The sequence below is a fragment of the Pseudochaenichthys georgianus genome, chromosome 15 (genome assembly GCF_902827115.2).
Source record: "Pseudochaenichthys georgianus chromosome 15, fPseGeo1.2, whole genome shotgun sequence".
Lineage (NCBI taxonomy): Eukaryota > Metazoa > Chordata > Actinopteri > Perciformes > Channichthyidae > Pseudochaenichthys > Pseudochaenichthys georgianus.
The window spans coordinates 29,058,781-29,085,870 of NC_047517.1; the positions used below are offsets into that span (position 1 = coordinate 29,058,781).

At 41.3% G+C, this 27,090-nt stretch overlaps 2 protein-coding genes across 4 annotated transcripts; both read right to left on the bottom strand.

Moving 5' to 3' along the window:
• Positions 1-499: 499 nt before the first annotated feature.
• Positions 500-18,043, bottom strand: zranb1b (zinc finger, RAN-binding domain containing 1b). The gene is given in 11 exon segments (XM_034100433.2): positions 500-2,140; positions 2,142-2,204; positions 2,848-3,077; positions 5,205-5,334; positions 5,731-5,851; positions 7,077-7,275; positions 9,360-9,431; positions 10,228-10,381; positions 11,432-11,619; positions 15,502-16,569; positions 17,956-18,043. Coding segments are annotated over 10 exon segments (2,289 nt in total). The 5' UTR covers positions 16,478-16,569; positions 17,956-18,043; the 3' UTR covers positions 500-1,984.
• A 2,206-nt stretch (positions 18,044-20,249) lies between these two features.
• On the bottom strand, positions 20,250-27,088 carry abraxas2 (abraxas 2, BRISC complex subunit). Of its 3 annotated transcripts, none has more exons than XM_034100414.1 (9): positions 26,982-27,088; positions 25,721-25,811; positions 25,006-25,042; positions 24,403-24,469; positions 23,955-24,145; positions 23,332-23,451; positions 22,758-22,842; positions 22,548-22,665; positions 20,250-22,304 (listed from the first exon to the last, which is right to left on the bottom strand). In XM_034100414.1, exons 1-9 carry the CDS (start codon positions 27,051-27,053, stop codon positions 21,757-21,759), a joined length of 1,329 nt encoding a protein of 442 aa, XP_033956305.1. In that variant the 5' UTR covers positions 27,054-27,088; the 3' UTR covers positions 20,250-21,756. The 3 variants fall into 3 exon arrangements, with proteins under 3 accessions (XP_033956305.1, XP_033956304.1, XP_033956306.1); XM_034100413.1 differs by having other exon boundaries at positions 23,332-23,454; XM_034100415.1 differs by lacking the exon at positions 26,982-27,088 and having other exon boundaries at positions 23,332-23,454; positions 24,999-25,042; positions 25,721-25,810.
• Positions 27,089-27,090: the final 2 nt, after the last annotated feature.

Here is a 27,090-nt window from a genome sequence, read left to right on the forward strand (position 1 = left end):
ACATTGAGCGTTATGATTGAGAAAATGAAGTCTTTATCTAAACTCTAAACACAGTCGACAGTATGTTTACGATATATTTGTAGATGTTGGAGGCAGTGGCCAATCTGAATCTTGTGGCCTTCTCTGACAATGCTGTCAATCATCTCATTACCGCCGTTTAAACAAATACAATGAAGAGATAATACATGAAATTTGTTATGACATACTAGCATATGTACTTTTTACAGAACATAACTATAATTGTTGTGACAATCTTTCATAATGTTTGACAAACTGTACTATGATGTTTTACTGCATAGATCATAATTTACTATAACATGTTAAGCCATAATATACTATGACGTTTTTAGGATTAGTTGAAATGACTACACCATTATATTTTGAATCACATTTGTTTACGATTAACTAACTATACTATGTTTTTATCAATGTAAATGACAGAATAAACTAAAACATGAACTAACACAATTGATTTCTAAGAACATCAGACAGGAAGCAGTTTAGTTGGACATTCAAATAGGTTTTCCTTTATTTTTTTTCCTTATGTTGCCTGTTCACTGCGTTACACTCTGTATAGTGAAGTCAGGCCTAAATCCACAAACCATCATAGTCACAACTGCAACTATTGCATAAATACAAAGCAACATACAGGTGGGGCTCCAAAGGTGAGTTTGAATGAAACAGGGAAGAGGTTACAGTACGCAATGGCAGGAAAAAACAAAACATTCACAGCAAAAAAAGTAACTTGTTTTTCTTCTGTCAGCTTTGGTTTTATATGTTGCAGTCTCACAACGACCTTAATCACAAACTTAAAGGAGGACAACAAACAGGTGAACTGACGTGTACCATGACAACAAATGCTATGAGGGAGAAAGGGACAAAGAGGAAATAACAAACAACGCTGTGACGTGTGACTGTTACGTTGACATTAAATGTCTCACTCGCCTGCCCAAAAGAAAAGCACCAGATTTTAGGCGTCCAGATGAGGTACTAAACCGCACGCAATAACGCAAGTAAACTTCTCACTGATGGTGACGATTGGTTCTTTCCTCACAGCAACAGTGTTTCTGTGCAACGTGTCTTCATCAAGATCGAGAGAATAATTAACAAAACCACAGAAAGGAGAAAGAAAATATACAGAAAGATCCTAGTAGCTGATATAAGTTTCCAAACAATAAATATGTAGAGTAATTTCAGAGAAGATAAAACACACACACACGCGCAACTTCAATCAGTCTGAAAAAGGTCAACCAAAGATCCAACATGAATGTTTGTGTGCGAAGATTGAGTGTAGATTTGACTTTAAAGGGAAAATCTCCCTTTTTTAAGAGCTTCATATATGACCTTAATTCAAGCAATGGTACTGTATTTATATAGAAATGTTTTTAATAAATGTGCAGTGCTTAGTAATAAGGATTAAAGTCATTTAGTATTACACAATCTCTGGTTTTCTACAGATAATATTTATTGGCTTTGTCCCTGCCCATTCAGAAGAAAAAAACGTAACAAGCCATGTCTTAAAATGGAAAAAGAAACATCAAAAAGATCAATTTGGAAGTGTGCTTTTCTCAGTGCCCACACTGAACAGATATAAATGCTGGTATATTTCCTTATACTCTTTTTAAAACAACCACATGCATTTACATCTATGGATCGAGAATCCTTTATTCCTTTACATTTGAAAAACAAATCAAAAGGTCGTTTGCATTCGTAAACCTTTGTCTCGCAGCAGTTTGTCAGTCTCAGCGTTTTCAGAGTAAAGTGTTGCCCGTGTTTTTAGGTGTCTGTCCGAGTGCCTGCGTGTGATAGAAGAGCAGCAATGTCTCCTGTCAGTGGGGGGGGGGGCTTGGTTCCCTGTCCTCTCCTGAAGGCTTTCACAGTTTGTCCGTGTCAGGAAAGAAAAAAAAACTGTAAGATAGAGGGAGGGAGGAGTCCTGCCCCCCCCCCCCCAGCAGACCGCCTCCCTCGCCTCGCTTCAGTTCTGTCACTCGTCTTCATCGTCCTCCTCCTCCTCTCCGTCAGACAGAGACGCGCAGGGGCGGATCTGCCGGTACCCGTCCAGCCACTTCTCCACCATCTGGGTGACCAGAGGGTGGTTGCGACGTCGTGAGCTCTTCTGAAGAGCCACCAGCACCCCCCCCCTCCGTCACACAGCAGTCCAGCCACTCCCGCAGCAGCTTCTCCTGCTGCTCCTCGTTACCCATCTGCAGGGGGACAGACGCCACCATCAGGGAGCCACATTGATAGTAGAGAAACAAACTAAAGTAGATACATTTGTAGCGGTCTCTAAGGGAGCAATTCAGCAGTTTGTGAGGTTAAACACTAGCAATCCACTCATGATCCTTTTCTGTGATGTACTATTTTCACACTAACAGTTTGTTACTATGGAAACAGAATGCTGGGAGTAATTGCTTCCAACGGTTTTCTTGTTGAGCTTTAGCTGTGTTGATAACAGACACATGTCACGTAGTCAAAGATAGAAGCCGTTTGTTTCTATTTTCCCACAAAGTTTTATGTTTAAGAAAATGTATAAAGAAAGCGTAATTAGACAGTATGAAGTTGAACTTTTGATTGTGTTCTGGTTTTATGTTTCAATATTTGTAGGCAACTGTGGCTGAAAGAATATTGCTTTTATGTTTACTTTATTTCATTTCTTTTTGAAAGAAGGGCAGGTCAAATAAGATGTTCTTCTCCCTGCTCCTTTCCACCATGCGCTATAAAAAAACAACCAGTATAAGTGTACATGTTTTTGTTTTTAAATAACTGCCATGTGTGGAATAAACAAACAAATAAAGATAAATTCAAGACAAACAAGAAATGTGTAGACACTAAAGGGGGGGGCCTTACTTCCTGCGCTGAGAGGAAGTGGATGTGAAGCAGCTTCCTCTCGCTGTCCACCAGCGGCAGGAACGTCACGGTGACGTCGTCGTCAGTGTTGAGGTTGGCGCCCGCGCCACGATTGTCGAAGCCGTCGTTCTCCATGGCAACCAGCGCTGAGAAGTGTCCCCGCGTGTAACCCAGGGCGATGGGGCTCTTCCAGCAGAAACTCTGCTCCCACAGAAGAGGCAGGTACACACCTGAAGGGGGGGGGGGGTAAGAAATTATGTCTTTTTAAAAATCCACTTTTTTTAAAGCAGTTACATTTTAAACATTTCATTAAAAAGTACATTGTACGACGTAAATATAGTAATGCACTTCAGAAAAACAACTAAAACTGCATAGTTATATAAAGTGTATAACATCGTTGGAAGAAGTACAATTCAATTAAATGCTTTTTTTTTTTAAATGTTTGAGAATAATGGCTTGTTTTTTAATGACTGTTTGGTTCGTGAATGCTTTCAGAATTAATCTCTTTCCCTCTCACAGCGGCACGATGAAAGGCTAATTAGTGTTGATTACCATTTCAAAAACATTGTTTTGCATTTGTCATGAGCAGATTCAGGCTTCTCTCCATGGTAACAATAATGTATTAAATCACACTTTAAAAAAGGAGAAACAAATCTGCTTTAGTGTTGGTCGTAAATCAATACAGTTACGCAATCTTCATCAACTGTACTTATTTGTGTTTTTGTTTTCCTCTTTCAATAAAACTAATGATGAACAGGTTCTTTGATAAAGTTAAGAGAGGGATAATATTGATAAGAAACAAATACATATTTGGTAAGAAAGCCAAATTATAGCAATTATTACCTTTGAGTAAGTAAAAAGTATCAATAACAAAAGTTTACTCCATAAAAAGTCCTGCATTCAAAATCTGAATTGCAAAAGTAATATGTTCAAAATGTATTAATAGTATATATCAAGTCAAGGTAATTGTTATACAGTAGAGACACAGTATGGCATTGTTTTCACAGATTAAGTAACATTTATAAAAACAGTTTAATGTTAAAGTTCGTCGAGGTATTGCTGACTTTAACATTGTATATACTGTTGCATTGTTTAATCAGTATACATGCATTCTATTTAAACCATTAAATGAATATAACAACTGGTTGTATGTCTTGTAGTTAAAATGATTGATCTGCTAAGTAACTAAAGTTCAGCAAACTATTTTGTTACATTCACAACAGATAGTCTGTGAACTACAGAATGACATACAGCATTTGCAATGTGCTCATATTCCATATGTCCTTGGTTCCACAATGCACACCTTTGTTTCAGTTTAGCTTCTCTCGTCTCCCAGTAATAACAGTTTGTTGTTACTGGTCCCCCCCCCCTCTCTATAGGTGCACCCCCCCTCTGTGTGTTTTACTCTGGCTCTCAGCAACAGTAAATCAGGGATCCATCAGGCGGGCAGCTGTCCATTACAGAGCCCTTCCATCATCCCCTGTGCAACACCACGCAGCAGACAAACTGAAACCAGGCTGTTACTACTGCAAGACCCCCCCCCACCCCCCCACGCTCACAGGGGCTGATGGTTTACACATGTTCACGTGCGTCTGGATGTGTGTGTGAAACGCTTCACAGCATCCACAGTGTAATGCATTTACTTAAGTACTGCGCTAAAGTTCAAACTATGCTAGGTATTTAACTGCAACTTCATTCTTCGACTCCGGAGGGAGAAATGCTTTTTACTCAAATACATTTGTCTAGAAGCGTTGGTTACCTGAACATTAAGATTACACTTTTCTTCCTGTCCAGTGAAAACAAAAATTTGCAAACTTTAAATATATATTCTGATAAACAAGAAAATGAAAATGAACTCTCCTAACTCTTAAACTAAATAATCTAGTTATTCTCTCAGATGCACAGACAAAGATGCTACAAATAAATGATGATATTAGAGAATGTGATGCATTTCTGTGTGTTTAACAACCAAAGAGAATACAATTAAGCACGACCTGACTTACTTACTTGGGTAACGTTTTGAATGCAGGACCTTTACTTGTAGTATAGTATTTACAGTACTTTACTTCAAGTAAATAATTACAATACTTTTTCCACCACTCCCTCCTATAAATAGGCATGCGTGTTCTGTTGTTTATGTTATTTTGAGTCACACAGCCCCAAATACTTCCTTAAGGAAAGAAACAGCCTGAAACATGTTGTAAATAGTTACTGGCAGTTATGTCTGCTTTGTAAGCTATGCAGACACATGTAGGCTGGAGCTGTTTCACAGAAGAAGTGTAGTCCTTATACGGCCACTGGCATGGAGCTCTCCACATTCAAATATTATTTGTCATGACAGTGAAAGATCTCCTCACCTTGAAAACGGGTGTACCCAAGCGTCTCTCCACGGAAACTTTTGTAATACTTCACTCCATAGACGATAATAGGCCTACGAAGTATGTGTGCAAGAACAAAAATGTGGGTCTGCTCCAAGCTGGATCCAGGCTGCAAAGAAAGTACGACACAAAGGGGAACATGTAGTTAAAAAGCCGGGGGTTTTAACCTACAAGGCATGGAGTCATGAATACTGTACATTCCCTCTGCCAAGTTACCCCAGCAAGTGTTCAAACATGAAAAAACTCTTACTGGGCTTTCACACCCAGATATAATAACAACCCGCCCAAAATACTTAGTCAGTGAAGTCACACAGAGCGGTGAGAGGCAGAGAAGTGCTGATGACAGACAGGATGCACTTTCACAGGGCAGAACAGATTAAGTATACCGCGGTAAGAGCAGTTAAGCTTCTTGCATAATTCATACATCATTAGTGTGTCACATTTGAAGCACATCAAGCTCCTGTCCCCCATATGAATGTGCGTGTTAGTTTTCATGTGCATGTACCTGACTAGCCAGGGAAAGGATGAAAGCCCAGTCCTCCTGCCACTGCTCCTCCCGAAGGGAAAAGTGCAGGCCGAAGCTCTGGGAATACCACGACTCCCACTCCTTCCAGCGCGTGTAAAACCTGACACACACACACACACACACACACACACACACACACACACACACACACACACACACACACACACACACACACACACACACACACACACACACACACACACACACACACACACACACACACACACACACACACACACACACACACACACACACACACACACACACACACACACACACACACACACACACACACACACACACACACACACACACACACACACACACACACACACACACACACACACACACACACACACACACACACACACACACACACACACACACACACACACACACACACTAATTGACCTCTCTGTGCAGAAAGGCGTGTGACTGCTATTCATCCCTGTTGTGGTTTAGGTTGCATGGCAATTACTCATTATATCTAAATAGTAATTTTCTCACTGCAAATCCCAGAGTTTAGAAATAGACACGAGTCACACTGGGCTGTTGTGTTCCTGTAGAACACGGCCTTAAATTGTTGCAGTGCTTCCGACGTTACACTGGGGTAAGAGAGCATTAATCTCCTCTAAAATGTGTGCGACTGGTCTCAATCCCCAGTCAAAGCCTCTCAGTTCTAGATCAAAGCCGCAGATCTCTGCATGAGCCGGCAATCCAGATTTTGGATTCTTGGACTACACATCCCGACCTCTAAACCACCATTTCCAACATGGCCGTGCAAGGCCAAAGAAAGCAAAACATAACTTGAGACCACTGAAGGCTGTTTCTTTGTGCTTGACCAAAATACTAAACCTGCAAAATGTTTAACCTTACTGTGTAAAACAGTCTAAGCTAAATGTTTAAAGAACAAGATTAAACATGGCTGACACACGCATGTTTTGCTAAAACTGCAATGGTCTAGAATTGTATAAAAAACCACCTATTGTTCAGTCTGCAGTAAATGTATACAGAAATGCAGCCTTTGGCCCAAATAAAGATATTTGCTAATTAAAAACACTACCTTTGGTGCATTGTTTCATTTCAAACCTTTATTTAACGAGATTGGTCCCATTGAGATCATAGATCTCTTTTTCAAGGGAGACCTGCAGCATATAGGTTCCACATGAAACAATAAAGGACATTATACATTATATGTATATATATTGTGTCATTCAGTCTCCTAAACATGCCTGAGACTAGATGCAGGTCAGCACGCCATGCTGCTCACAGGTTGAGTCTTAAAGAACTATAAACACTCAGTATCTGTGCTCCGGTGGTCTCACCAGTGGGAGCAGTCGTGCAGGCTGTCGTGGAGGGTCTTGCGGAGCACTGAGTCTTTGTCGTAGATGCCCCATGTGGCCTGCAGCACTGAGTCCAGCAGACAGTCCCCGGCCGTGCGGTTCCACAGGGCGTACAGCCGGCTGTCCAACCTGGTGGCCAGCTCCAGGGACCAGTTGATGATGGGAGACTCCTCTTCAAGCTCTGCACAAGGATGAAGCAGGGCTTTGATACCGTTTGTCTTTGCAACAACTCAGTGGTACTAACAGTTTTTTACCTCAAAGGGAACACATCTTTTGTAATCACCCTGAGAGACAGTTCTTCCATACAATAATGAAATGGGCCTTTTTTTCTTCATTTATTTTATTTTGTAATGTTATACTATCTTTAAGGTTTTGTTATTTATTTAGATTAGGCTTGCAAAGATGTGATGTGTGTATTAGAATTCATCGGTTTCTTTTTGTGTGTATCAGGATTCATCGGTTTCTTTTTGTGTGTATTAGGATTCATCGGTTTCTTTTTGTGTGTATCAGGATTCATCGGTTTCTTTTTGTGTGTATTAGGATTAATCGGTTTCTTTTTGTGTGTATTAGGATTCATCGGTTTCTTTTTATGTGTATCAGGATTCATCGGTTTCTTTTTGTGTGTATCAGGATTCATCGGTTTCTTTTTGTGTGTATTAGGATTAATCGGTTTCTTTTTGTGTGTATTAGGATTCATCGGTTTCTTTTTATGTGTATCAGGATTCATCGGTTTCTTTTTGTGTGTATCAGGATTCATCGGTTTCTTTTTGTGTGTATCAGGATTCATCGGTTTCTTTTTGTGTGTATTAAGATTCATCGGTTTCTTTTTGTGTGTATTAGGATTCATCGGTTTCTTTTTATGTGTATCAGGATTCATCGGTTTCTTTTTGTGTGTATCAGGATTCATCGGTTTCTTTTTGTGTGCATCAGGATTCATCGGTTTCTTTTTGTGTGTATTAGGATTCATCCGTTTCTTTTTGTGTGTATTAGGATTCATCGGTTTCTTTTTGTGTGTATTAGGATTCATCGGTTTCTTTTTGTGTGTATTAGGATTCATCGGTTTCTTTTTGTGTGTATCAGTGTCACTTTGGTGTTGCGTTTCTTTTTGTGTGTTTTTGTTGACTTACATTTTAATAAGAAATGTGCAACGGTTGTTTAAAGGTCATAGTTTCTTTCCCCCATATTCCAAGACATGTAATGGCATGTGAAAGGACTGTTGTTGTGAATGAAAACTTGACATGAGGATGTCCAAATAGCTCTACATGTACAGCACAAAACAGAGAGTCTGGAAACGTCCAAGTAGATACAAAGATACCTCTAACCCAGTGCCTCCAAATCAATGTGGCATTGTATTACTACACTGTAAAAGCAGGACAAACATCTTCTTACTACATTTTGGTGCTTTTTCTATTTTATTATATAATAATAATAGAAATAATAATAATACATGTGTTTTATATAGCGATTTTCCTGGTGCTCAAAGTGCTTATATATAAAAAGAATATATGAATATTGTTATAAGAATTCAGCAGTTTCTTTTTTTAAAGTCTAATGTCTGTTCAATATCTTTCAAAAGCTCGTCACTAGGTCATCAGAAAAGGTTTGGAACATCCATTTATTATACTTGTGTAGCGCAATGTCACTAATTGGGGTAAGTTAGCACAGGGAAATCAAAAATAATGTTGGTTTTGTGTCATTCAAAGGGTAGTGAAAACCTGTGGTTGAGATTAAGGAGTGTCTCATTGAGTCAAGGTGAAATAAGGGTTTCTGTATCTTTGGAAATATATTGTAGTGCCAAAAATAAGGCCCAGGTGACTCATTTAACATGACACCCATGTAAGCAAGAAACTAAATAAAGAACCGTTTTGAATACAAAACGATGCCTTTTTGTTTATATTTGTACATGTGTGGGCTGAGGCTAAATACCAATCATGAAATTGGGATCAGAGAAATCCCTAAAACTCAATTAGGCTGATTAAGGCAACGGCTCCACACGATAAGGACAGAGCGCCTGGCAGAGTGACAAGCAGGAAGGCAAAACGCTGTGCTGGCAAGAGGGAAATTACAAGTTATACATCACTGTCCGTATTCCCACTATAGTATGCAGTTTGTGAGGGGGCTCCCAATGTTTGCCATTCCCCTCTATTGTAGTCCTCTTGGATCGGGTTTCTCTTTCTCCAAGCAATTGCATCCATATGTAAGCACAGCGTGTGATTGGTGTAACTGCAACACAAAGTCAGGAAGTGGACAGAGTAAATATTTCACCTTTTTGTACGTCTCGGTCGAGCACCTCATCAAACAGCTTCTCCTGAACTGCTGGGGGCAAGTCTTCGATGTCTGACACAAAAAAAGGAAAAAAGGGTATTATAAGAAATGACACGGAGAGCACAGTTTTTTTTTAACTAGCTATTATTCTTAACTGAAATGATTTAAAGGCCAACTCGATTTTTGTTTCTGGTATGGCTCATTTCAACTCAAGCCACCATGATTTGTTCTTTCCACAATGGCCACTGGCTTCCACTGCATGCTCGTTGCTCTCGTCAACACAGAGGCTAATTCTTCAGCTAAAATAAATGAATGCAGTGACTTTGTGGACCTGAACAGAATGGCTTTCTATAGTGGCCATACGCCAAGGTCTGCATTGTCAACACATAACAACAGTCTTTGGCCTAACCACCAGCAACATACTAGAACATAAATAGCTATTCCACACAATGAAGCTCGCACTGAATGCATGACATTTTACACATTCATTGGCAAAATTGCTAAATATATCTTTGTAATGAACAAGAAACATGCATTGTTGCGTTGATGGTATACTCGGTATGCAAGAACAATACTCAAACAGTGAGCCAGGAGTAGCCTCCATCTTCTACAGTTGGAATCAGACAACCATAGCATTATGTCCCATCAGCATCCAAACAACTAGTAATTTCACAAGCCACAAGTAAACAAAACAAGCATTCTGTCACACACTTGGCAAGCCAGAGGGGAGGGCTAGACTGGGTTTCTGTCGACCACAGAGTTTTCACAAAACCCAGAAACCATACTTTCGGGACAGCTGCTGGAATTCATGCTATGACAGTCATGCTTATTGTTTTAAGAGAATTGCATATGTGTTTGTGGTGCTGACCTGCAGGCAGGGTGAAGGTCACCAAGTCAGTGAGGAAATAGCAGGTGAAGTCTCCCTTGCGCTGGTGAAGAGACGCTGCCACCTCTCTGCGGATCTGCTCCGTGAGCTCAGGACACACCATGGCAGGGATGCACTTGGCTGCCTGTTGGGACACCTGCACAGAGAGGGTATAGGGGAGGAAGATACAAGCACTTTAAAAGAGAATATAACACAGAGGTCTATAACTGGGTAGGAATCTCAGATGTCGTGGTGCTTAAATACAATTCGGAAATAAGGAAGCTTCCTGTAGATACCAATAAAAGTAATAACAGTAATGAAAGTATTTGCCTTTTGGCTTAAGCTAGTGATGGCTGCTGATAGCACATATAGCAAAGATAAATGTCAATTCCTTTTCCGGCACAGTTGACTCAGAGATCTAATTTCACTTGTACTAATCTAATCTCAGAATAGAAGTGTATATATGTGTGGTGTTCGAGCAGATGTCAGCTTTGGAGCTTTTTCGGGGGCATGAACCAGCGGTTACTCACTGACCCCCTTAGACCGTGTGGGAGGAGAGGTGTGTTTACAGATAACCTGGGATCACAGTGGTGACGGTAAACGAGCTGCAGCCAACCTCAGCACAAGCACACAAACACACACATACATCAGCCGTCTTGTTGCACAGACACACCAGGGAACCCACTTTTGTATCAAAATACTCAACATAAAAATGATTAAAAACATAAAAACGTTGTAAATAAAGGAACGGCTATCATACTCCCGCGGGCACAGAGAGAGGAGCGTGTCTCCTTCCTCTCGACAGACCATTTGCCCTTGTCAGTCCTCCGGGCTGATCTCATTGGACGTTGAGATTAAGAGACTTCACAAGAAAAAGCTGCATCAACGCTGACCCAGAAACAAGCTCTGCTGCAATCACAACCCTGATTCAAGGGGGTCATTTCCACTGGAGACCATGGCTTTGAATTTATTTTTTAAATAACAGGCGAAATGGGATTATGAAAAACACATTTCCATGATGCAAAACAATTTAAATGTTGCATTTGTTGAACAGAATGATCCACATTGATCTATAATCTGCCTAGTATAGATATGAGATGGCAGAGTGTAGTTGCCGTGTGTTTGGAAGGTTCCCCGTCCATCAGCTGATACCCGGGGCAGGTGGTTCCTGAACTGGACTCACACTCTGTTGGTTGTCTGCACTGACCTCTGTGAGTAACACAGCCAGCATGTCCTGTCTCTGGAAGCGGATGGCTAGGTGAACCAGCGTGAAGCCGTCATCAAATGCAGACGAGCGGTTTAATAGGCGCACCTCGTCTGATGATAGCTGCCGTGCGATGTCACCTCCCGATGACTTGTAGGCCTCCACAGCTGCCAGGTCACCTTCCACAACACCTTTCGGACAAAGAGAGAGGGAAACGGTCACATTTAGAAACATTTTTTGTAATACTTTTTAATAAAAGACATAGAACAAAATCAAGCCGTTTGTGCATGTGACCCAAATCAACATCATTAGTACCGTACTTTTCGGACTATAAAGCGCACCTGCATACAAGCCGCAGCAGCTAAATTGTCCGTCTGTCTTGCTCTCGTTCTGTCTCTCGGTTCCACTTTTACTTTGGTGCGCTACCTGTCTCACTCTTTTCCGGCCTCCAGCTTTTCCTGCTGGAGCCGGGCACTTAAAGCTGGCGGTTTATAGTCCGAAAAGTACGGTAATATATAAATCAAAAGATCGGAAAAGTTAAAATGTGTTTACTTCAATTGCATCATGCAGCCTTAAGGATTGTACTTGTTGACAACTGTGATATCTGTACTAAAATCACATCAATAGATACAAAAATGACTCATTTTAAGAACAAGCGTGTGCAGAGGACATTCTGTGCTCATCCATTAAGTATAACATTTTAGAGAGCAGAATGTGCTTTATCTCTGTGGCAGCTGTAACAGCTTCGAGACTTCACTGACTTTGAAGTGAAGAGAAAAAGACAATAGGGGGCCACATTGTAATCTGCCAGATATTCCCCCCCCCCTCTTAATCTCCAGGCTTAGATTTTAGCGTGAGGGTTGGAGGATGTGTTTGATCTGACAGATGCAGGTGTTTGCTTTTCTTTACTTTTTTGGCACAGTGTGCAAATATTACCATCTGACGAAAGCTATTTATGTCAACCACGAGCACACAAACTCGAAGCGCCGATCTATTCAACGAGACATTCAAACTGCCGAGACATATTTGAATGTCTGAAGAATAAACCAGTCGTTTGCTTTGAAGTTATTATGCCAAGTAAGCTTTCCTTTAGTAATCCTATTAACTCATACACATCTGATGCTCCAGACCGCGCCATTAATCTGTGCCTTCAAGTCAAAAGGATTGAAACAAAGGTTGTGAGCATGCAGTGTGTGGCTGTAATAGTGGACTGTCCTGCTGGGTATGTCTTTGATTCAACTTCTAAACCAAAGCAATAGCACACACTGATTAAAGGTGGACTGAAATGGATATGTGGGTGGTCGTATGATTCATTAGACACAGAACAAGCTCCGACCAATGCCAGCCGTTAGTACTGCGATCAAAATGGCAGATGACGCAATGAGATGAATACACATTTAGAAGCTGTTGAAGGACACACTATTTAGACAAGTGTGTGATCATGATGTAATAAATAAACTCAAACAACAAAGTGGAAATTAATTCCAATGCCACAGAGCAACACAAAGTGTCTCTTTCCTTTTCTAGCATGTCCAGTAAAGGCCCATGTAGTATTCTCTCGTACTTTTTGAAAGCATCAAACACGGTTGAGCTTTGGTTCTCGCGTCAAAGGACCACACACAATGCTCTGCTGCATGATCTGTGTGAGTGAGACTCAGAGAGACATGGAGTGGGTGGAAGGACTCGCTGTGCCATGTGGAGCTGGCTAGCACTGTGAGAGATGAGGAGAGGAACTACACAATGGCAGCGCAGTGTGATGAAGAGGGATCACAACCACTTTCCAAAAAACACACAGTGTGGGTGTGCCTGTTGCCCTGCAGCCGGTACTGTACCCACAGATCTTTCAGAGAACAAAAACAGTGGGAAATATGCAAAATGGCATACACTTGAAGACAGAGGAGGGGATAGGGGATGGCTCAGGCTAAGTGATGCTGGTATCTTCTCTCCCACTCAGTACGTGCTTTTTCTTTCAGTAATGTAGACTGTTGTGACCTCTGTCAAAAGAAAAGGATCAATAGTCAGTGGTAATGTAAACCTATCATACACCGGAAGATGTGTCGAGCAGGGGTTTTCTGTCATGGAAAACAACCATGACCATCACAGTTAACATTAAAACAGCGCTTCATAGATAAAACAACAACATCTCTGTCTTGTGTCTTCCTTTTCTTCCTCCTACTGCAAAAGTGGGATTATACCCTTTGTTATTTTCTTAGAACTATTTCTTTGCACACAAAGTGGATTTATTCGTGAGTTGCTTTGGGCAAAAGCCAGAATGTAAATGTTTTGTCAGAATCATTTTCCCTTATAATAGTGTAGACATCTGCCTCCGTTTCTCGAGTTACACAATAAGATCACTCAGACTGAAACCTGCACTGCAGACAAGTGCAATGATGTAAGAACTAAGGAACGACGTCCTGAGGGCTGAATCTTTACAGGTAGTGAAGATGTATTCAAACCCATTCCCAATACCTAATTGACAGGATAGCATTAACAGAAGAAATATTTAGGGATTTCCCAATTTACAGGCACACATATTATTGATTAAACAAGAAGAATAGTCTTCTTTCACATCAGACATTGTCACATAGAACAGCTAGGAACGCTGTGTGGTATTATGTGTGTGGGCTCACTGACCCTAAATGAACCAGAGCCATTTATAAAGCTAGAAGTTACCACCAAGCGTTTCCTGATAGGCTGTAACCACACATGTAAGCCACACCGGTTGAGTTTAGAGTTGATATAAGGTCATCCTGAATATAGGAGCGAAGGTCATTGCTATTGCCAAATACTTTACAAAGATATACTTGTCACTTTTCAAGACTGACACATTTGCACATCAGTTCATGAGCAAAAGATTAAACATTGCGTTGAGGTTTTATTGGGAAGGAGTGTGCTCACAATAATGTAATACAATATGATTTTAGCAAAAATTCCAAATGATTCTCCTCAAATGCAAATATTTGTTGGTTTTGTTTTTGTTTACAAAGACAGTCAGTTGGATATTACGGGGTTTCTTGCTGTTGGTCAAATAACGCAATCAATATTATGTCTACATCGTCCCTGGGAAACAGATATACAACATATATAATGGGCACTTTTCCCAGGAGCAAATGACTAGGAAACAATAGGCAGATATCAGTCATGAAAATAACCTACACTTTCACAAAAATACATGTCATGACTCTTCTGGCAAATAGAGAGTGATTTGGGACAGTGCTTGGATGTCACTTCCTCTAAGGGACAATGGAGAGATGTCTGATCAGATAAGGAAAGCCAACACTTGAATATGCTAAAAGAGAAATCAGACCCACTCTGACCAGACGAGGCTTGGTCCCAAGGGGACACGCCACACAGGCATGAGGGAATTCACCCTGTCACATGCAGCAATAGACCAAGTGTAGGACCTAAAGCAAACTGTGATGTTTGTGTGACAGTCAGACCCGATTATCCCGGCTTTGATTTAAGGAACGTAGCGTAATGAAAAGCTGTATGACTATCACTGTGAGGGCTTCATTGGGATATCAAATACAAGCATGGCTGTCCAATTGTTGCTGTCAGTTTAACACAAAAGAAGTGTCTGTCAAAGATCCAATAAGGAAGAAGGCCTGGAGGTTGAGTGGGTGTTCAGAACAAACTATACGTAGGCATGGTGAAGGCAAGAGGAAGAGTGAGATAGCAGCGTGATGGTGGGGAAAAAACACGAGTTGTTCTTAAATGTTCATCCTCCCTCCCACTCCACATTCTCCAGTCTACAGTGTGGGCTGCTCTCGCTGTTTGTGCAGGGGAGTTCTACACCAGCTGGATGCAGGGGATTTCTGAACATATGCAGTAGATCAGCATCAAAAGGAGGCCAATCAGAATCACCTGGACTTGGCTGAATTGTTTTTAACCATTTACCTAACGCGGAGGGTAAAACATATCAAGTATTCACACACATTCTGGGGAATCCCATTTCACTCTGTTGGTCTATCTTACATCACTCAGAAGAGTCATTGCCAACCTCATAACATAACAAAACACAAGGGAAAAACCTAAAATGAAATACATGCTACATAAAAATAATTGAAACTTACCAACACAGGCATTGAGAAAGAGCCAATCAGTCCTTCTCATCCGGTTCTTAATCTGCTTCAGTTTTTTAAAATCCACCTCCAGTTCCTCTTTAATCCCAATCCCAGCTCCTGATGCCACTTCAATCCTCTGAAAGTCCATGTTCACCTCCGACTCCCTTTTTGAGGTCGGAGGTGACCTTCTTTGGCTGCTGCTGCTACAACCCACTACCCCCCCTAGCACGCCCCCTACTCCTTGCCCGACCACATGCCCAATGACACCCCTCCTGTTGTCCCTTTCCTGTTCATTACGTTTTGAGGAAGGTTGGTGAATCTCAGGCTCTGATGCTAGCTCAATGGGTTCAGCCAGCATACTATTTGGCCTGGGGTGATCACACACCACACACTTAAGTGCCTTGGCCCAGTTCTCGTAAGTGCAGGCGGTGCAGGTCCAGTGTTGTGCATGAGTGTTGAGCCTGTTGCGGTCATTATATTCCTCACAGGGGTCTGTAATGGTGGCTGAGGGAGCAGGACGGCATCCGGAGCCTGAGCTCTGGGGTGATTCTGTGGGGCTGCGAGGGTGCTGGGTGATATGTCCCTGATGGGCTCTGTGTTGCCCATGCTTTTGGTGTTGAGCGTGTTGCCTCTGGCACAGGCACTGGGTGCAGCGGATGGCCCGAGGCCAGTTCAAGTAGGTGCACATGTGGCATGACCACTTGCTACTAGTCTCAGGTACATCAGCAATGCGAACGCGGGGTCGGGCACTGGAGTCTGGGCAAATAAGTAGGCTGGATCCCCCCTGGGTTGGGCTGTTGCTGAGGCCTGCAGGGTCCCACTGGTGCAGACTGGCATCCAGAGGGGGGCTGCTCTTGAAGGGCTCCTCAGTGATGATAGCACCCACGCTGGGCCTCTGAGCGCGGCACATGGTGCACTTGATGGCTGACGGCCAGTTCTCGTATGTACAGTATTCACAGGGCCACTTGGCAACCAGCTCGGTCATCGTCGCAGTGACGCTGAGGGAGGCTTCCTGCCGCTCAGAGGGATCCTCAGCTCGGCACACACTCTTAAGGAGATCACACAGCAAGCAGTACACTAGGGTACAAAGAAGAAAAAAAGAAGGGTATTTTGGTGAAAAACACTTAGATGGAATGCCAAATACACATTCAACTACAAATGTTTCTGCATTCAAACTGGCAAATATGGAGCTCAGCTTTCCAATGGTAAATCTCACAGATAATGCACTATTTAAAAAAAAAAACTAAAAACATCATGCTTTATTACAACCACCAGTGGCACTCAGGCCTTTGGGTCACTTACTGACAAACACTTGCAAATATCTACAGTGCTGTTTGCTCTGGCACTAATTTGCTGCAGAAATCCAAGGGAGCAATGTTTAGAAACCCTGAAAGCAAAGTGCCAGGACGGAGCCGGATGGCAACAGTGAATCTGCGCAGCTGTATTAAAACCTGGCACCGGCTTTAAACACATACTATAAGTTATACACACCAGGCAAATGTGCCCTACAACCGAGCTGGGTAACAAGAGACAAGGACATATGAAACCAGACACTCAGCAGGGAGGCGCGTGACTGGTTAAGACACTTACTGATGCACTGGAATTGAATTCGCCCCAAAGCCCTTTACCCACATATGAAAGTGAATGATCCAAACCACATGTGCCGGTGTTACAATGTGAACATTATTTACTAGACGAAGGCTAATAAGCTAAAGTTAACTCGCTGGGGAAGCTCACAGAAGAGTTGGTTCTGATTGTGTTTATACCACGCCTCCAAGTTTACCAACACACTGTGAGGTATTCAGCACATTCACAGACACGATTCCTCCGGAGCTGCACGTTTAGGCAAAGATCACACAAATAACTATGGGAACCTTGCCTTGAAGGTAAAGTAGTCACGTTCAACCTGTTTACTCGTGACTAGCAACTAGTTTCGTGCATGCAATTCATACATTCGCCAGAAATAAACAAATACACTCAAATGAGCAGTCGACTAGTGTCATGTGTGCTATTACACAGAGGTACAAGAAGTACTCAGTTATTGTAGGATTACCATGTTACAAGTAAATGTCCTACATTCAAACCGTTACTCAAGTAAAAGTACAAAAAAGCATTGGCATCAATATATAAAAGTATGTGTTATGCAGTCAATTTCAGTATAACATACATTACCTGTTTTGTTTATAAGTAAATGTACCTAGTTACTATACACACACTGATATTACAGAAGACAGTTATTACCTAACAAACTAGCTCCTGACTCTATAACAAGTGTTTACAGACCAACGGCGCGAGCTAGCTGTTTTGTTATTTTACATGACAACTAGGTGGTTCGGGTTGCCAGCCAGGAATTATAGCCAAACTAGCAGCTACCATTACGGGATTATGTGTTGCCCCTGTCTGCCTGTACCAGTTGGAGGGAGGCCCTTATCAAGTCTACAAGAAGATCGCGTAATCGCTTACCTTTGCTTTGCTATGTTGTTTACACTCCTCAGTTTCCCACTGCAGCCAAAACAAATGGAGCTTCTGCGAGCCCCCTCGCCCCCCCCCCCCCCCCAAAGGCAGAGAAACCCACTCCAATCCGGACTCGGGCTCCTCTCACTTGGACGACACTAACCGCATATTTACTTATTTGGGCGCCGTTTAGTTGGCAGTTAAAGGTCCATACACACCGCGGAGCAACAAATCCCCCCTGGTCCCGTCGCCTCGCTCGGTTGTTTTGACAATTTAAATCATCTTCATGCTTCTCCCGACTCCCAAACACGAAGCTGACGGGCTTTAATGGCGGCACAGGGGAAGGGAAGCAACCGAAGCAGAGCTACAAAATACACTACGAGGGAGAGCACAGAGCTCTGGGCCGTGTTACAGTCAGGGGCAGGATCAGGATTTACCACCTGAATCTGCCAACCAATCTGATTGGTTGTTTTTTGTGTATCCCTTGACACTGACCAATCAGATTCTACGTATCTCATTCCAACTGTTAAAAGGTTCAGTGAAAGCAAAACAGGATCGAATGTCATAGTAATACCAGCGACAACATTCAGTTTACATGTTACCTTTTTTATGCTATGAGTCTAGTTACTTATAGTAAAAACATGTTATTTTGAATTCGTGCATCGTAATTTGCTGCATCTTTTGCCAAGCAACCACGTGGTATCCTCTCAAAGGGGATAACAGGATGATGTCATCGTAAAAAATACTGCAGCAAGCAGTCTGCAGTAATGCATGACAGCTTGTGCAACAGTTCCAAGCGCTCAATTGTTGTTGTTATTAACGGACATATACACTACCCGAGGACAAACATTGATGTGCACCATAATTATTACTTGGCATTTGTTCACCTGCGAAAATACATGCATGCAACTCCAGTTTACAGGAAAGCCCGTCCCACTTCAAGGTGATGTCATTGAAACAAACACCAGTAGATTTTGCGCATAGAAATAGAGAAATACGCATCCCAAACAAATATTTAGGATGTGGTTTTGCAAGACTTTGGAATAAGCTACTATTTGTTTTTAACCAAGGCTCTTTTATAAAATAACCCTTATGTAATATCTTAAACCAGCAAAAAAACATCCAAATTAAGAGAATAAATGTAGCCATACATGATTTGCACGTTAAAAGTACTCCACTTACAACGATAAGAAAACGAAGGCACATCATATCACATATGCATGTCTTATTTATTATCTCCCAGTTTAAGAACAATATTATCTTTGCTCGTCCAAGCAAGTCCTTGGTCTACTTTAGTCAAGTACACACATCCAGATAAAAGAGAGAAGTTCGTAGCTGTGCACTGGACTTTGTGCTTTCAGGGAGGTGTTGATGTTGCAACGGCCCACTCAGGGAAGGGTCACCCCGGCCCATACAGTAAGAGTACATAAGTGTACTTTGTTGGAACTTGAAAGGTAGGACAGAAACAATGTTAGTCCTTATGCTTCATTCCAGGAGCCCTCAGCACCAGAGCCTTGCTGTTTATATTCTGGCCATCAAATCAGGATTATACCTGGGGATGCCAGAAAGAGAGACTTAAAAAGCAATCATCTAGGTACTAAGGACAAGGATTAAGATCGAGGACCAACATTGAGAACTGCTTATCTATACCACCACAACAATCAAGTTAGACAAGCTTTTACAGTAAGTGCCTTTTAAATGCTACCCCTCCCCACTTGTCTACTATACATTCATTATATATTTCCTTAGTATATCCCACTACTCAAAGGAAGCCATATTCCTAACAAATTTATTTAGTCATTTAATTTAACATTGTGTGATTGCGTTACTCTGGGTGATTATAAAGTAACATTTTGAGTGCCAGTTCCCGAGTTATGCATGGGCATTACACATCAGGGCAAATTAGGCAAAAAACAAACAAACAGGCCATGTAAATAAAGTGGAGCTTGTTCACAAGGCAGCGCTTCTCCCACCACCAAATGTCTTCCTTTGAGTGCAACCTGCTGATCATTATGTAAGACGTTCTCCATGTGCAGTGCAAATATCTGTCCATGCTGATCAAAACGGTGTCCATCTACCAATTCATGCAAGAGGAATTCATCCAGCACCCTATCAATCTAAACCTTGTTTATCCGTTGTCTTCAATGAGATAGATGTATACAAAAAAAAAGTAATCTGCATGTCAGTCATGCTGACCATACCAAATATCAGTTATCCATCAGATTGCCACGGACTTTACATTAGAATTCCAGTTGAAAAATAATAGAGCAAGTAAAGTCACAGCTGCAAACAAGAGCTGCAGATCCATTTAGAAAGTTGTCCGTTTAAGTATTAAAAAAGGGAAAACAGCTTTAGTAAGCAGTGAGGTGTTGTTTCAGCTAGAGAAAACATCACATGATGGAAAGTCAACAAAAAAAAGCTGGAAGTCGAATATTGCAAGCAGCACATTTGTTATAATTGAACCCCTCAAGAGAGATCTGTGAATGTGTACCGTGTGCAGATAGAAACTGCCCTGAGTGGAAGGCACTGTATGTTGAAGCAAGGTCATGATGTTTGCATCACATTATCCAGGTCCATACACGTAACATTGACCCAACCAGGTCCGAATACATGAGGTCTGCTGTCGACTATGCCGAGACAAGAAGGTGATCGCTCGTTGTTCACAAGGTTACAATTCACACACACTACAGGGGGCGTCAGCCTTCCATTATGACTTTAATAGAAAACAAGTCAGTGAGAAGTGAGCTTGAATAGGTTATATGTTCATGGTCAGTAGTATTTGAGACTAACTAAGTAGCAGCCAGGGTTTTACGTGAACAGACGGATGCAGTTTTTTAGTGGTAGCTCTCTGTGTTGCAGCAGCAAGAGGGAACCTTAAGCATCTGGTTAGTAAAGCTACAGTACATCGTGTTGCCCTGGGAGCCTCGTACAACACACAAAAGCCGAGCCGAGTTTGGCTCAGGGTGCTGGAAGAGGACTACTCAAGTGCACAACATGACAGCATTGGTATAGCACAATAATAAAAAGAAATCTTACATTTTGTTAAGTGCAGCAAAGCGCATACAATTTCAGTGTAAACCAAAAAGGAACAAGACATTGACATTTTTGTCAAACAAATTAGATTAATTATTAATCTGACAAAATATATATATAATTATGTATATTTAAAGCACCCATTTAAAAAGTGGCAAAGTAAATTTTGTATGATTAATTAGAGACTGTGGAACATACAAATGAAAAACCAATAAGTTCAAAATCCAAACGTGATACATTTGCATTTCAAGGAGTTCTAGTTACATAATTTAAATCTCTTTTTCAAATCAAACATAAAAAGTTAACCATTGTTTACCTACTTAACATTTTTTTTTGGAAGTGTTCATAATGTTCTCCTTTTGTTTTTCTTCAATCGTTAGTTAAAAAGAAGGCAAACAAATAGTGCAAGAGGTAATGCAAAAGTGGGTGCTTAGAATTGGTGACGCAAATGTGAAACAAAAGATACAGAAAGCATGGAGCATTTAGAGAGCCAAAACATCCGCACTGAAGTACCTAAACCGACCCTATTTCAGACAGACATCTTTCCCCCAGTGAGACACACCTGTTAAGCCTGCAAAGCATACCAAAGTTTCCCCTTAAAATGGAGATAAGACTAAGACAAGAAACACTCGCAGAGGGACACCACCTGTGCATGCCTTTCACTTTCAGGACTGGCACTACTTTTTGTCTATATTTGTCTATATTTGATTGCTTGAGATGCCCTCCTATCAAGGTGCGTCACTTAATTGTGTCCTGTACACACCCTGTGGCATGGTTCTATGTTGTCTGTGAGCCGCGAGCGTCCCCGTCCGGACCGAGGGCAGCCGGCCTGCCTTGTGTTAAAACGCTGCCAGAGGCTATTGGCAGATGAGCAGCTTCACTCACTAAGTTCTCATATTCGCTACTGTCCTCATCTTCGTCATCATCTTCCTGCCCCGCAGCTTGTCTGTCTAACGAGTCAGAGCTTGACCCGTCCCCATTGCCAAGGTACGGGGTGCTGGGAGTGGCGACAGGTTTAGAGCTGGCACCGAGCCCCAGGCCCAACCCGAGGCCCATCCCCAGCGGGCCGGGGGGGGGGTGTCCCGGGGAGCCCACAGCTTGAGGTCGGGGCAGCAGAGCAGCGCTGGTGGGTGGGGAAGAGGAGGAGAGCAGAGAGTCATCCTGGGACAAGAGGTCAGTGTAAGATGGAGGGTTGGGTGAGGTACTGGGCCGCTCCGGAGCAGAGGGGGTGGGAAACGTTATCCTGGAGAGAGAGGAAGCTTCAGAGGGTTCCGTGTTCTCCTCTGGAGTGGGATGGGAGTCTGTGTTTTGGGCCTCCCGCAGCGCTGTGGAACAGAGAGAGAGTTATAACTGGTGAAGAAGGTAAAGCATTTAGCTATTTTGCTAAATGTTAGCCGTAAAAACTGAGGTTTGCTTAACAAAAAGATGTTTGAAAAAGGCCTGGGGGAAAGGCATGGACTCAGGAGTGTAATATATTTTTGTTTTATGACCTTTGTTATTGATCTAAGGAAAGTTAATGTTTCAAACCATATTACATTTAATTACACTTTTTAGAATCAGGCACGTACTTCTCTCCTCTTCTGCTGTCTTGCGTTTCCTGAGAGCAATTTGTTGTTTGAGTTGGTTCACATCCTCTTGAATTTTCTCCTTCACACGTTCACTTTCTTCTACCTCTCCACACACAGCCTGAAAACGAGACAAACAGGTGAACAACTCACACAAAAAGGGAAAACAAAAGGAATCTAGTCAGAAAACTATTTCCCAACAAGCCAGCTCACCTGCACTTTGTCTTGTAGTGCACTGTAGACTTGGAATATTGTTCGGATATCCTTCATCACGCCATCTTTGTCAAAGAATTCAGCCCTGGAATGATATTAACCAACATTAACATCCATTATATCATTCAAGACATAATTCTTCACATCAGACAGAACAAGCTCATCTAGTTTGTTCTGTTATATTAAACATTTCAAAGGCATAAGAGCAGTTAAGGTGTGTATTGGTAAATGTGTTCATTTCTTTTATATCATAAACAAACGCCACAGGCTGTCATATAAATCATAAACTCAAAGGGCTGTGGTTTAAATAAAGTGATCTAAACTCCCAGCAGATTAGATCGCTGACACACAGAATGTTCCTCTGTAACACACAGAATGGGTCTAAGTTTAGACACAGATATATAAGCAGACGGGTGCAGTCACATAACAGCTTCCCCCTGCAGGCAGTCACCCACCAATGTATGCTGATACCACTAACAAACAGTGGCAAGACTAAACAACAACATGAGCAACCTAAAAATGGGAGTGAGAAGCGGCATGGGTGCATAGCCAAGAGAACGCTGAGAAACCCTACCCGTGCTCTTTGATGACCTGCGTGTAGTTGAGTGAGGTGTTGGGCACTGAGGAGACTTTGTACTCCTGCTGGCTCGTGTTGCCAAGGTTTGGGATTGAGAGGGTTATCCTCTGGTTGAACCTACTGAGGAAAGATGACCAGTTAGCACTAGTATTAAAACATACCTTTTAAGGAAATTAAGAGTATAAACATACTATTATATCACAACAAAATCATTTTAACCCAAAATTAGCATTTTTTATTTAGTAAGAAGGATTCTGACTTATGAGGTCACGCATCACTTTTACATGATGTTATGTAATAATAATAATACATTACATTTATAAAGCGCTTACAAGCAAGTAAAACAAAACAACAACAAAAGTAGAAAGTGCTAAGCTAGGAGGAATAAGGGCAAGGGGTTAGTTGATTATGAGTTGAAGGCAAGAGTGAAAAGGTGAGTTTTGAGGGATTGTTTATATGAGTAAGGGGCCTGAATGACTTTTGAATTTTATGACATTGATGAAGAAACTTCTTGTATAATTGTGTCCAGAAACTGGATCTTGGATTTAGAATAAAGAGACAAGATGGGAACTACCTCTATGTTTGTCATTTGCCATTGTTAGTCAATATGCAGTTCTTACTTGCGGCTAGGTCTGAAAAGCACGTATTCTAGTGCGTGTGTGGAGCTGTTGGCGGTGGAGATGAAGCTGAACAGAAGGAAGACGAGGTCGGGCACACCAAGAAGCTCAGTCAGCTGTTTGTGGATGATCTGTTCCCTGAAAGACATCTGCTGCTGCGTGTTCCTCCGGAACCGGTACCAGCCAATGACGTTCTAGACAGTAGATAACAAAAATTCCTTAATGTGTGTAATTTAGTAACAATCCAACCCAATTTAGGATGAAGTAAAAACATATGTGGACTGAAACACATACAAATGCATCATGTGGAACAAAGCAAACACTAATAATAATGGAACCTTTACGTACATAATCATAAAAATGTAATTGAAATTTAAACAATCAGTGTCTTTTTTTTCCCAACAATGTACGTTGAAATGACAATATTTTTTTTTTTAGAAACATCACTCACTTTCCGCCTATCTTTAAGTATGCTGTTGAGATTTTCCTCATTGAGTTTGCCTGCGTAGTCATAAAAGCTGTTGAGAGGGAAGAAACAGATCAAGTAAGTTCAAACTGAATCACCTTGTTCCTACTGCTCATTTGCCTTGGCCAACTTCTTTACCCAATGTTGTCAGATGGGGCCATCTACTGTCCAATGTCAAATTCAGATTGTGCTGAAATGCATGCAGGGTAATTTATGTATGCATTTAAATTGTCTGTATGTGTATAATGACTTAAAACTAAGACGCCAGAATCTACTCTGCAAAAAGCCATTTTTATTGAGTGACAAAAACAATAATACATGCTCAGATCTCAGGCTCTCTACATGCATTAAACACCATCTATGGTAAGATGCCACGTTATCCTGCATTGCCATATTGTGTTTGTTACAACAAAGATAAAGTCAGATTTTCCTAAATTAAATGATCATGGCTAAAAATGTTGGCTGACCATTATTGTCTCCCTTAAGCTACTTCTGTTCTTCAAATTGCACACATCGGGCACATTTCACCACGTGTATTTATAACTGATGATAATAGTAGCCGTTTGAAAATAGAAACTCACATCTTACCTAAATAACTGTGCACAAGGATCATGGTTATGGATTTCTGTTGGGATAAAAAACAGACAAAAAGCCTGCGTTTAGGTCATATATGCAATATATTCAAAAGATATTCAAAATGTGGACAATTCTAATTAAAAAGCAGAGGACTAAAACAAAAGTTGGACAATAAGGCCACACAAACAGTACAACTGAGCTCACAAAGAAGACAAGTTCTGGCTGATTTACATTGGCTTGTTGTTTCAGTTGTGTTAGTTTGGCACCATACAAAATCATGTACAAACTAGCAGACTTATTCCAACCGCTTCAAATAATTTAGTAATCAGCAATACATTTGCACACTTCTGTGACTGAAGCAAAGGAATAAGTGCTCAGCAAAAAGCTTCTTATATGCAACTAATTACATTTCACATTCAGATCCATTGAGGCATGTTTGTGGAGTGGACTGGAGTTTTAAAGGAGAAATTTGAGTAGCAGTGAAACCAAACAACCCACACAACTGGACAATACATATTAAGATAACAATGTACATGTCCATTACCTCGATTACTTTTAATATGTTGACATATTTTGGCACATTACAATCCAATACCGATTCCAGTGGATTTCCGATGACTAATTTCTCTCATTTTAAGTATCAAAATGAAAGTGAGTAAATGGCATTGATCAGTTGCTACTTATTGCTGGGATGTCACAACATTTTGGTTTTGGTTTTCGGTCTTACCTACTACCTGGAGCAACTCTGCCGCGCTGATCTGTGCGTCAGTGATGCTGACAGTCTCTTCTTGCCTTACATCTCCTAATAGGAAGCCCTCCTGTGGCAATACAAAACTGGGGTTAGGGCACTAATGTAGACCTGAAACAATTATCCCATTAATCTGAAAACTGACTACAAGAAACCAAAAACAAGTGTTTTATCAAATGCCAAACTTATACTGGTTCTGAATTCTCATATGTGAGGATTTACTTTTTGTGATGAAAAAAGCAAAATCTTTAGGCTTAGCAGCTGTTGGTCAAACAAAACAAGCCCTTTGAAAACAAGGCATTGGAATCTGGGAAAGAGACATGTTAACCTTCTTGGTTATACAGCTGTATAATAAGGTACTGTGGCATACTATACAGTATTTCAAAAAGCCAGATGGATTTGATGTTAACTCAATGGAGTGCATACACAACAACAACAAACGTATGAGCACACAACTATAATTCAATCTTGTTTACAGAAGTTATTATAGTCGTTAACTGCAGGCAAACTAGTAGTCAGCAACTCTCCACCTGTCTATGTCGACTTTTAAAGTCTTGACAAGAGGTAACAGCATATTGACAGTTAAACGATCAACTACACAATATAAAAGAGAAATAAACATGTTTGTACGCATGCAATTCACTTTGTTGGTCGGTATTGACATAAAATGAAACTGACATTAGCTAGGTGGCTAAGAAGCCAATCGAGCAACACGGAAACGACAAAAACAATACAGTTTAATGTAGATTAGTTTTACAATTCACAGTGCTAACTTCACTGTGTAATGACATACTAAACTGATATCAGATGACAGGTCGAAGGGGACTGCAGACATTAGAAACTTGGTATCTTAGCCAACATGCTAAGTAGCTAACTACTGACTATTTCCTGGAACTCAAACTTTCCCATACCGTTTCATCTACTGACAACGCACGTAACGTTAATCATGTGGATGTCTCATAATGTTATACCTACACATATAAAAGATGTGCAGGTATTCCACATGAGATCAACATTAAAATACTGTTACGGTCTTCATGTCACTGCAGCTACACAGTCTGATTTAACCATGCTTGCCGGTGAATAGACGCAACCAATACTAGCTAGCCAGCAACAGGATGATGACACTGGAAAACAACACTAATTAAAGGCTTTAATGAACGGTTAGCCACATTACTGAGCAACTCATACTTAAGCAACACTTCCTTAATATATTGTCAGCATAATTTTGAGTACTTACATGATCTGAGTTGCTGTTGGCGCTGTGATAACACACAGAACTAAAAGTATAACCTGAAATGGATGCCGCCATGATGGAAACATCCCTATCAATCCCAGCGCCCCCTGCG

What these genes read in the sequence shown, in the direction of transcription:
- abraxas2 (XM_034100413.1), bottom strand. Translation starts at nt 27,053, where the DNA reads ATGGCGGCATCCATTTCAGGTTATACTTTTAGTTCTGTGTGTTATCAC. An exon ending in AGAGTTGCTCCAGGTAGTAG is followed by an intron (nt 25,043 to 25,720) that starts GTAAGACCGAAA and finishes TTATCCCAACAG; the next exon opens with AAATCCATAACCATGATCCT. An exon ending in GACAGCAGAAGAGGAGAGAA is followed by an intron (nt 22,305 to 22,547) that starts GTACGTGCCTGA and finishes TCTGTTCCACAG; the next exon opens with CGCTGCGGGAGGCCCAAAAC.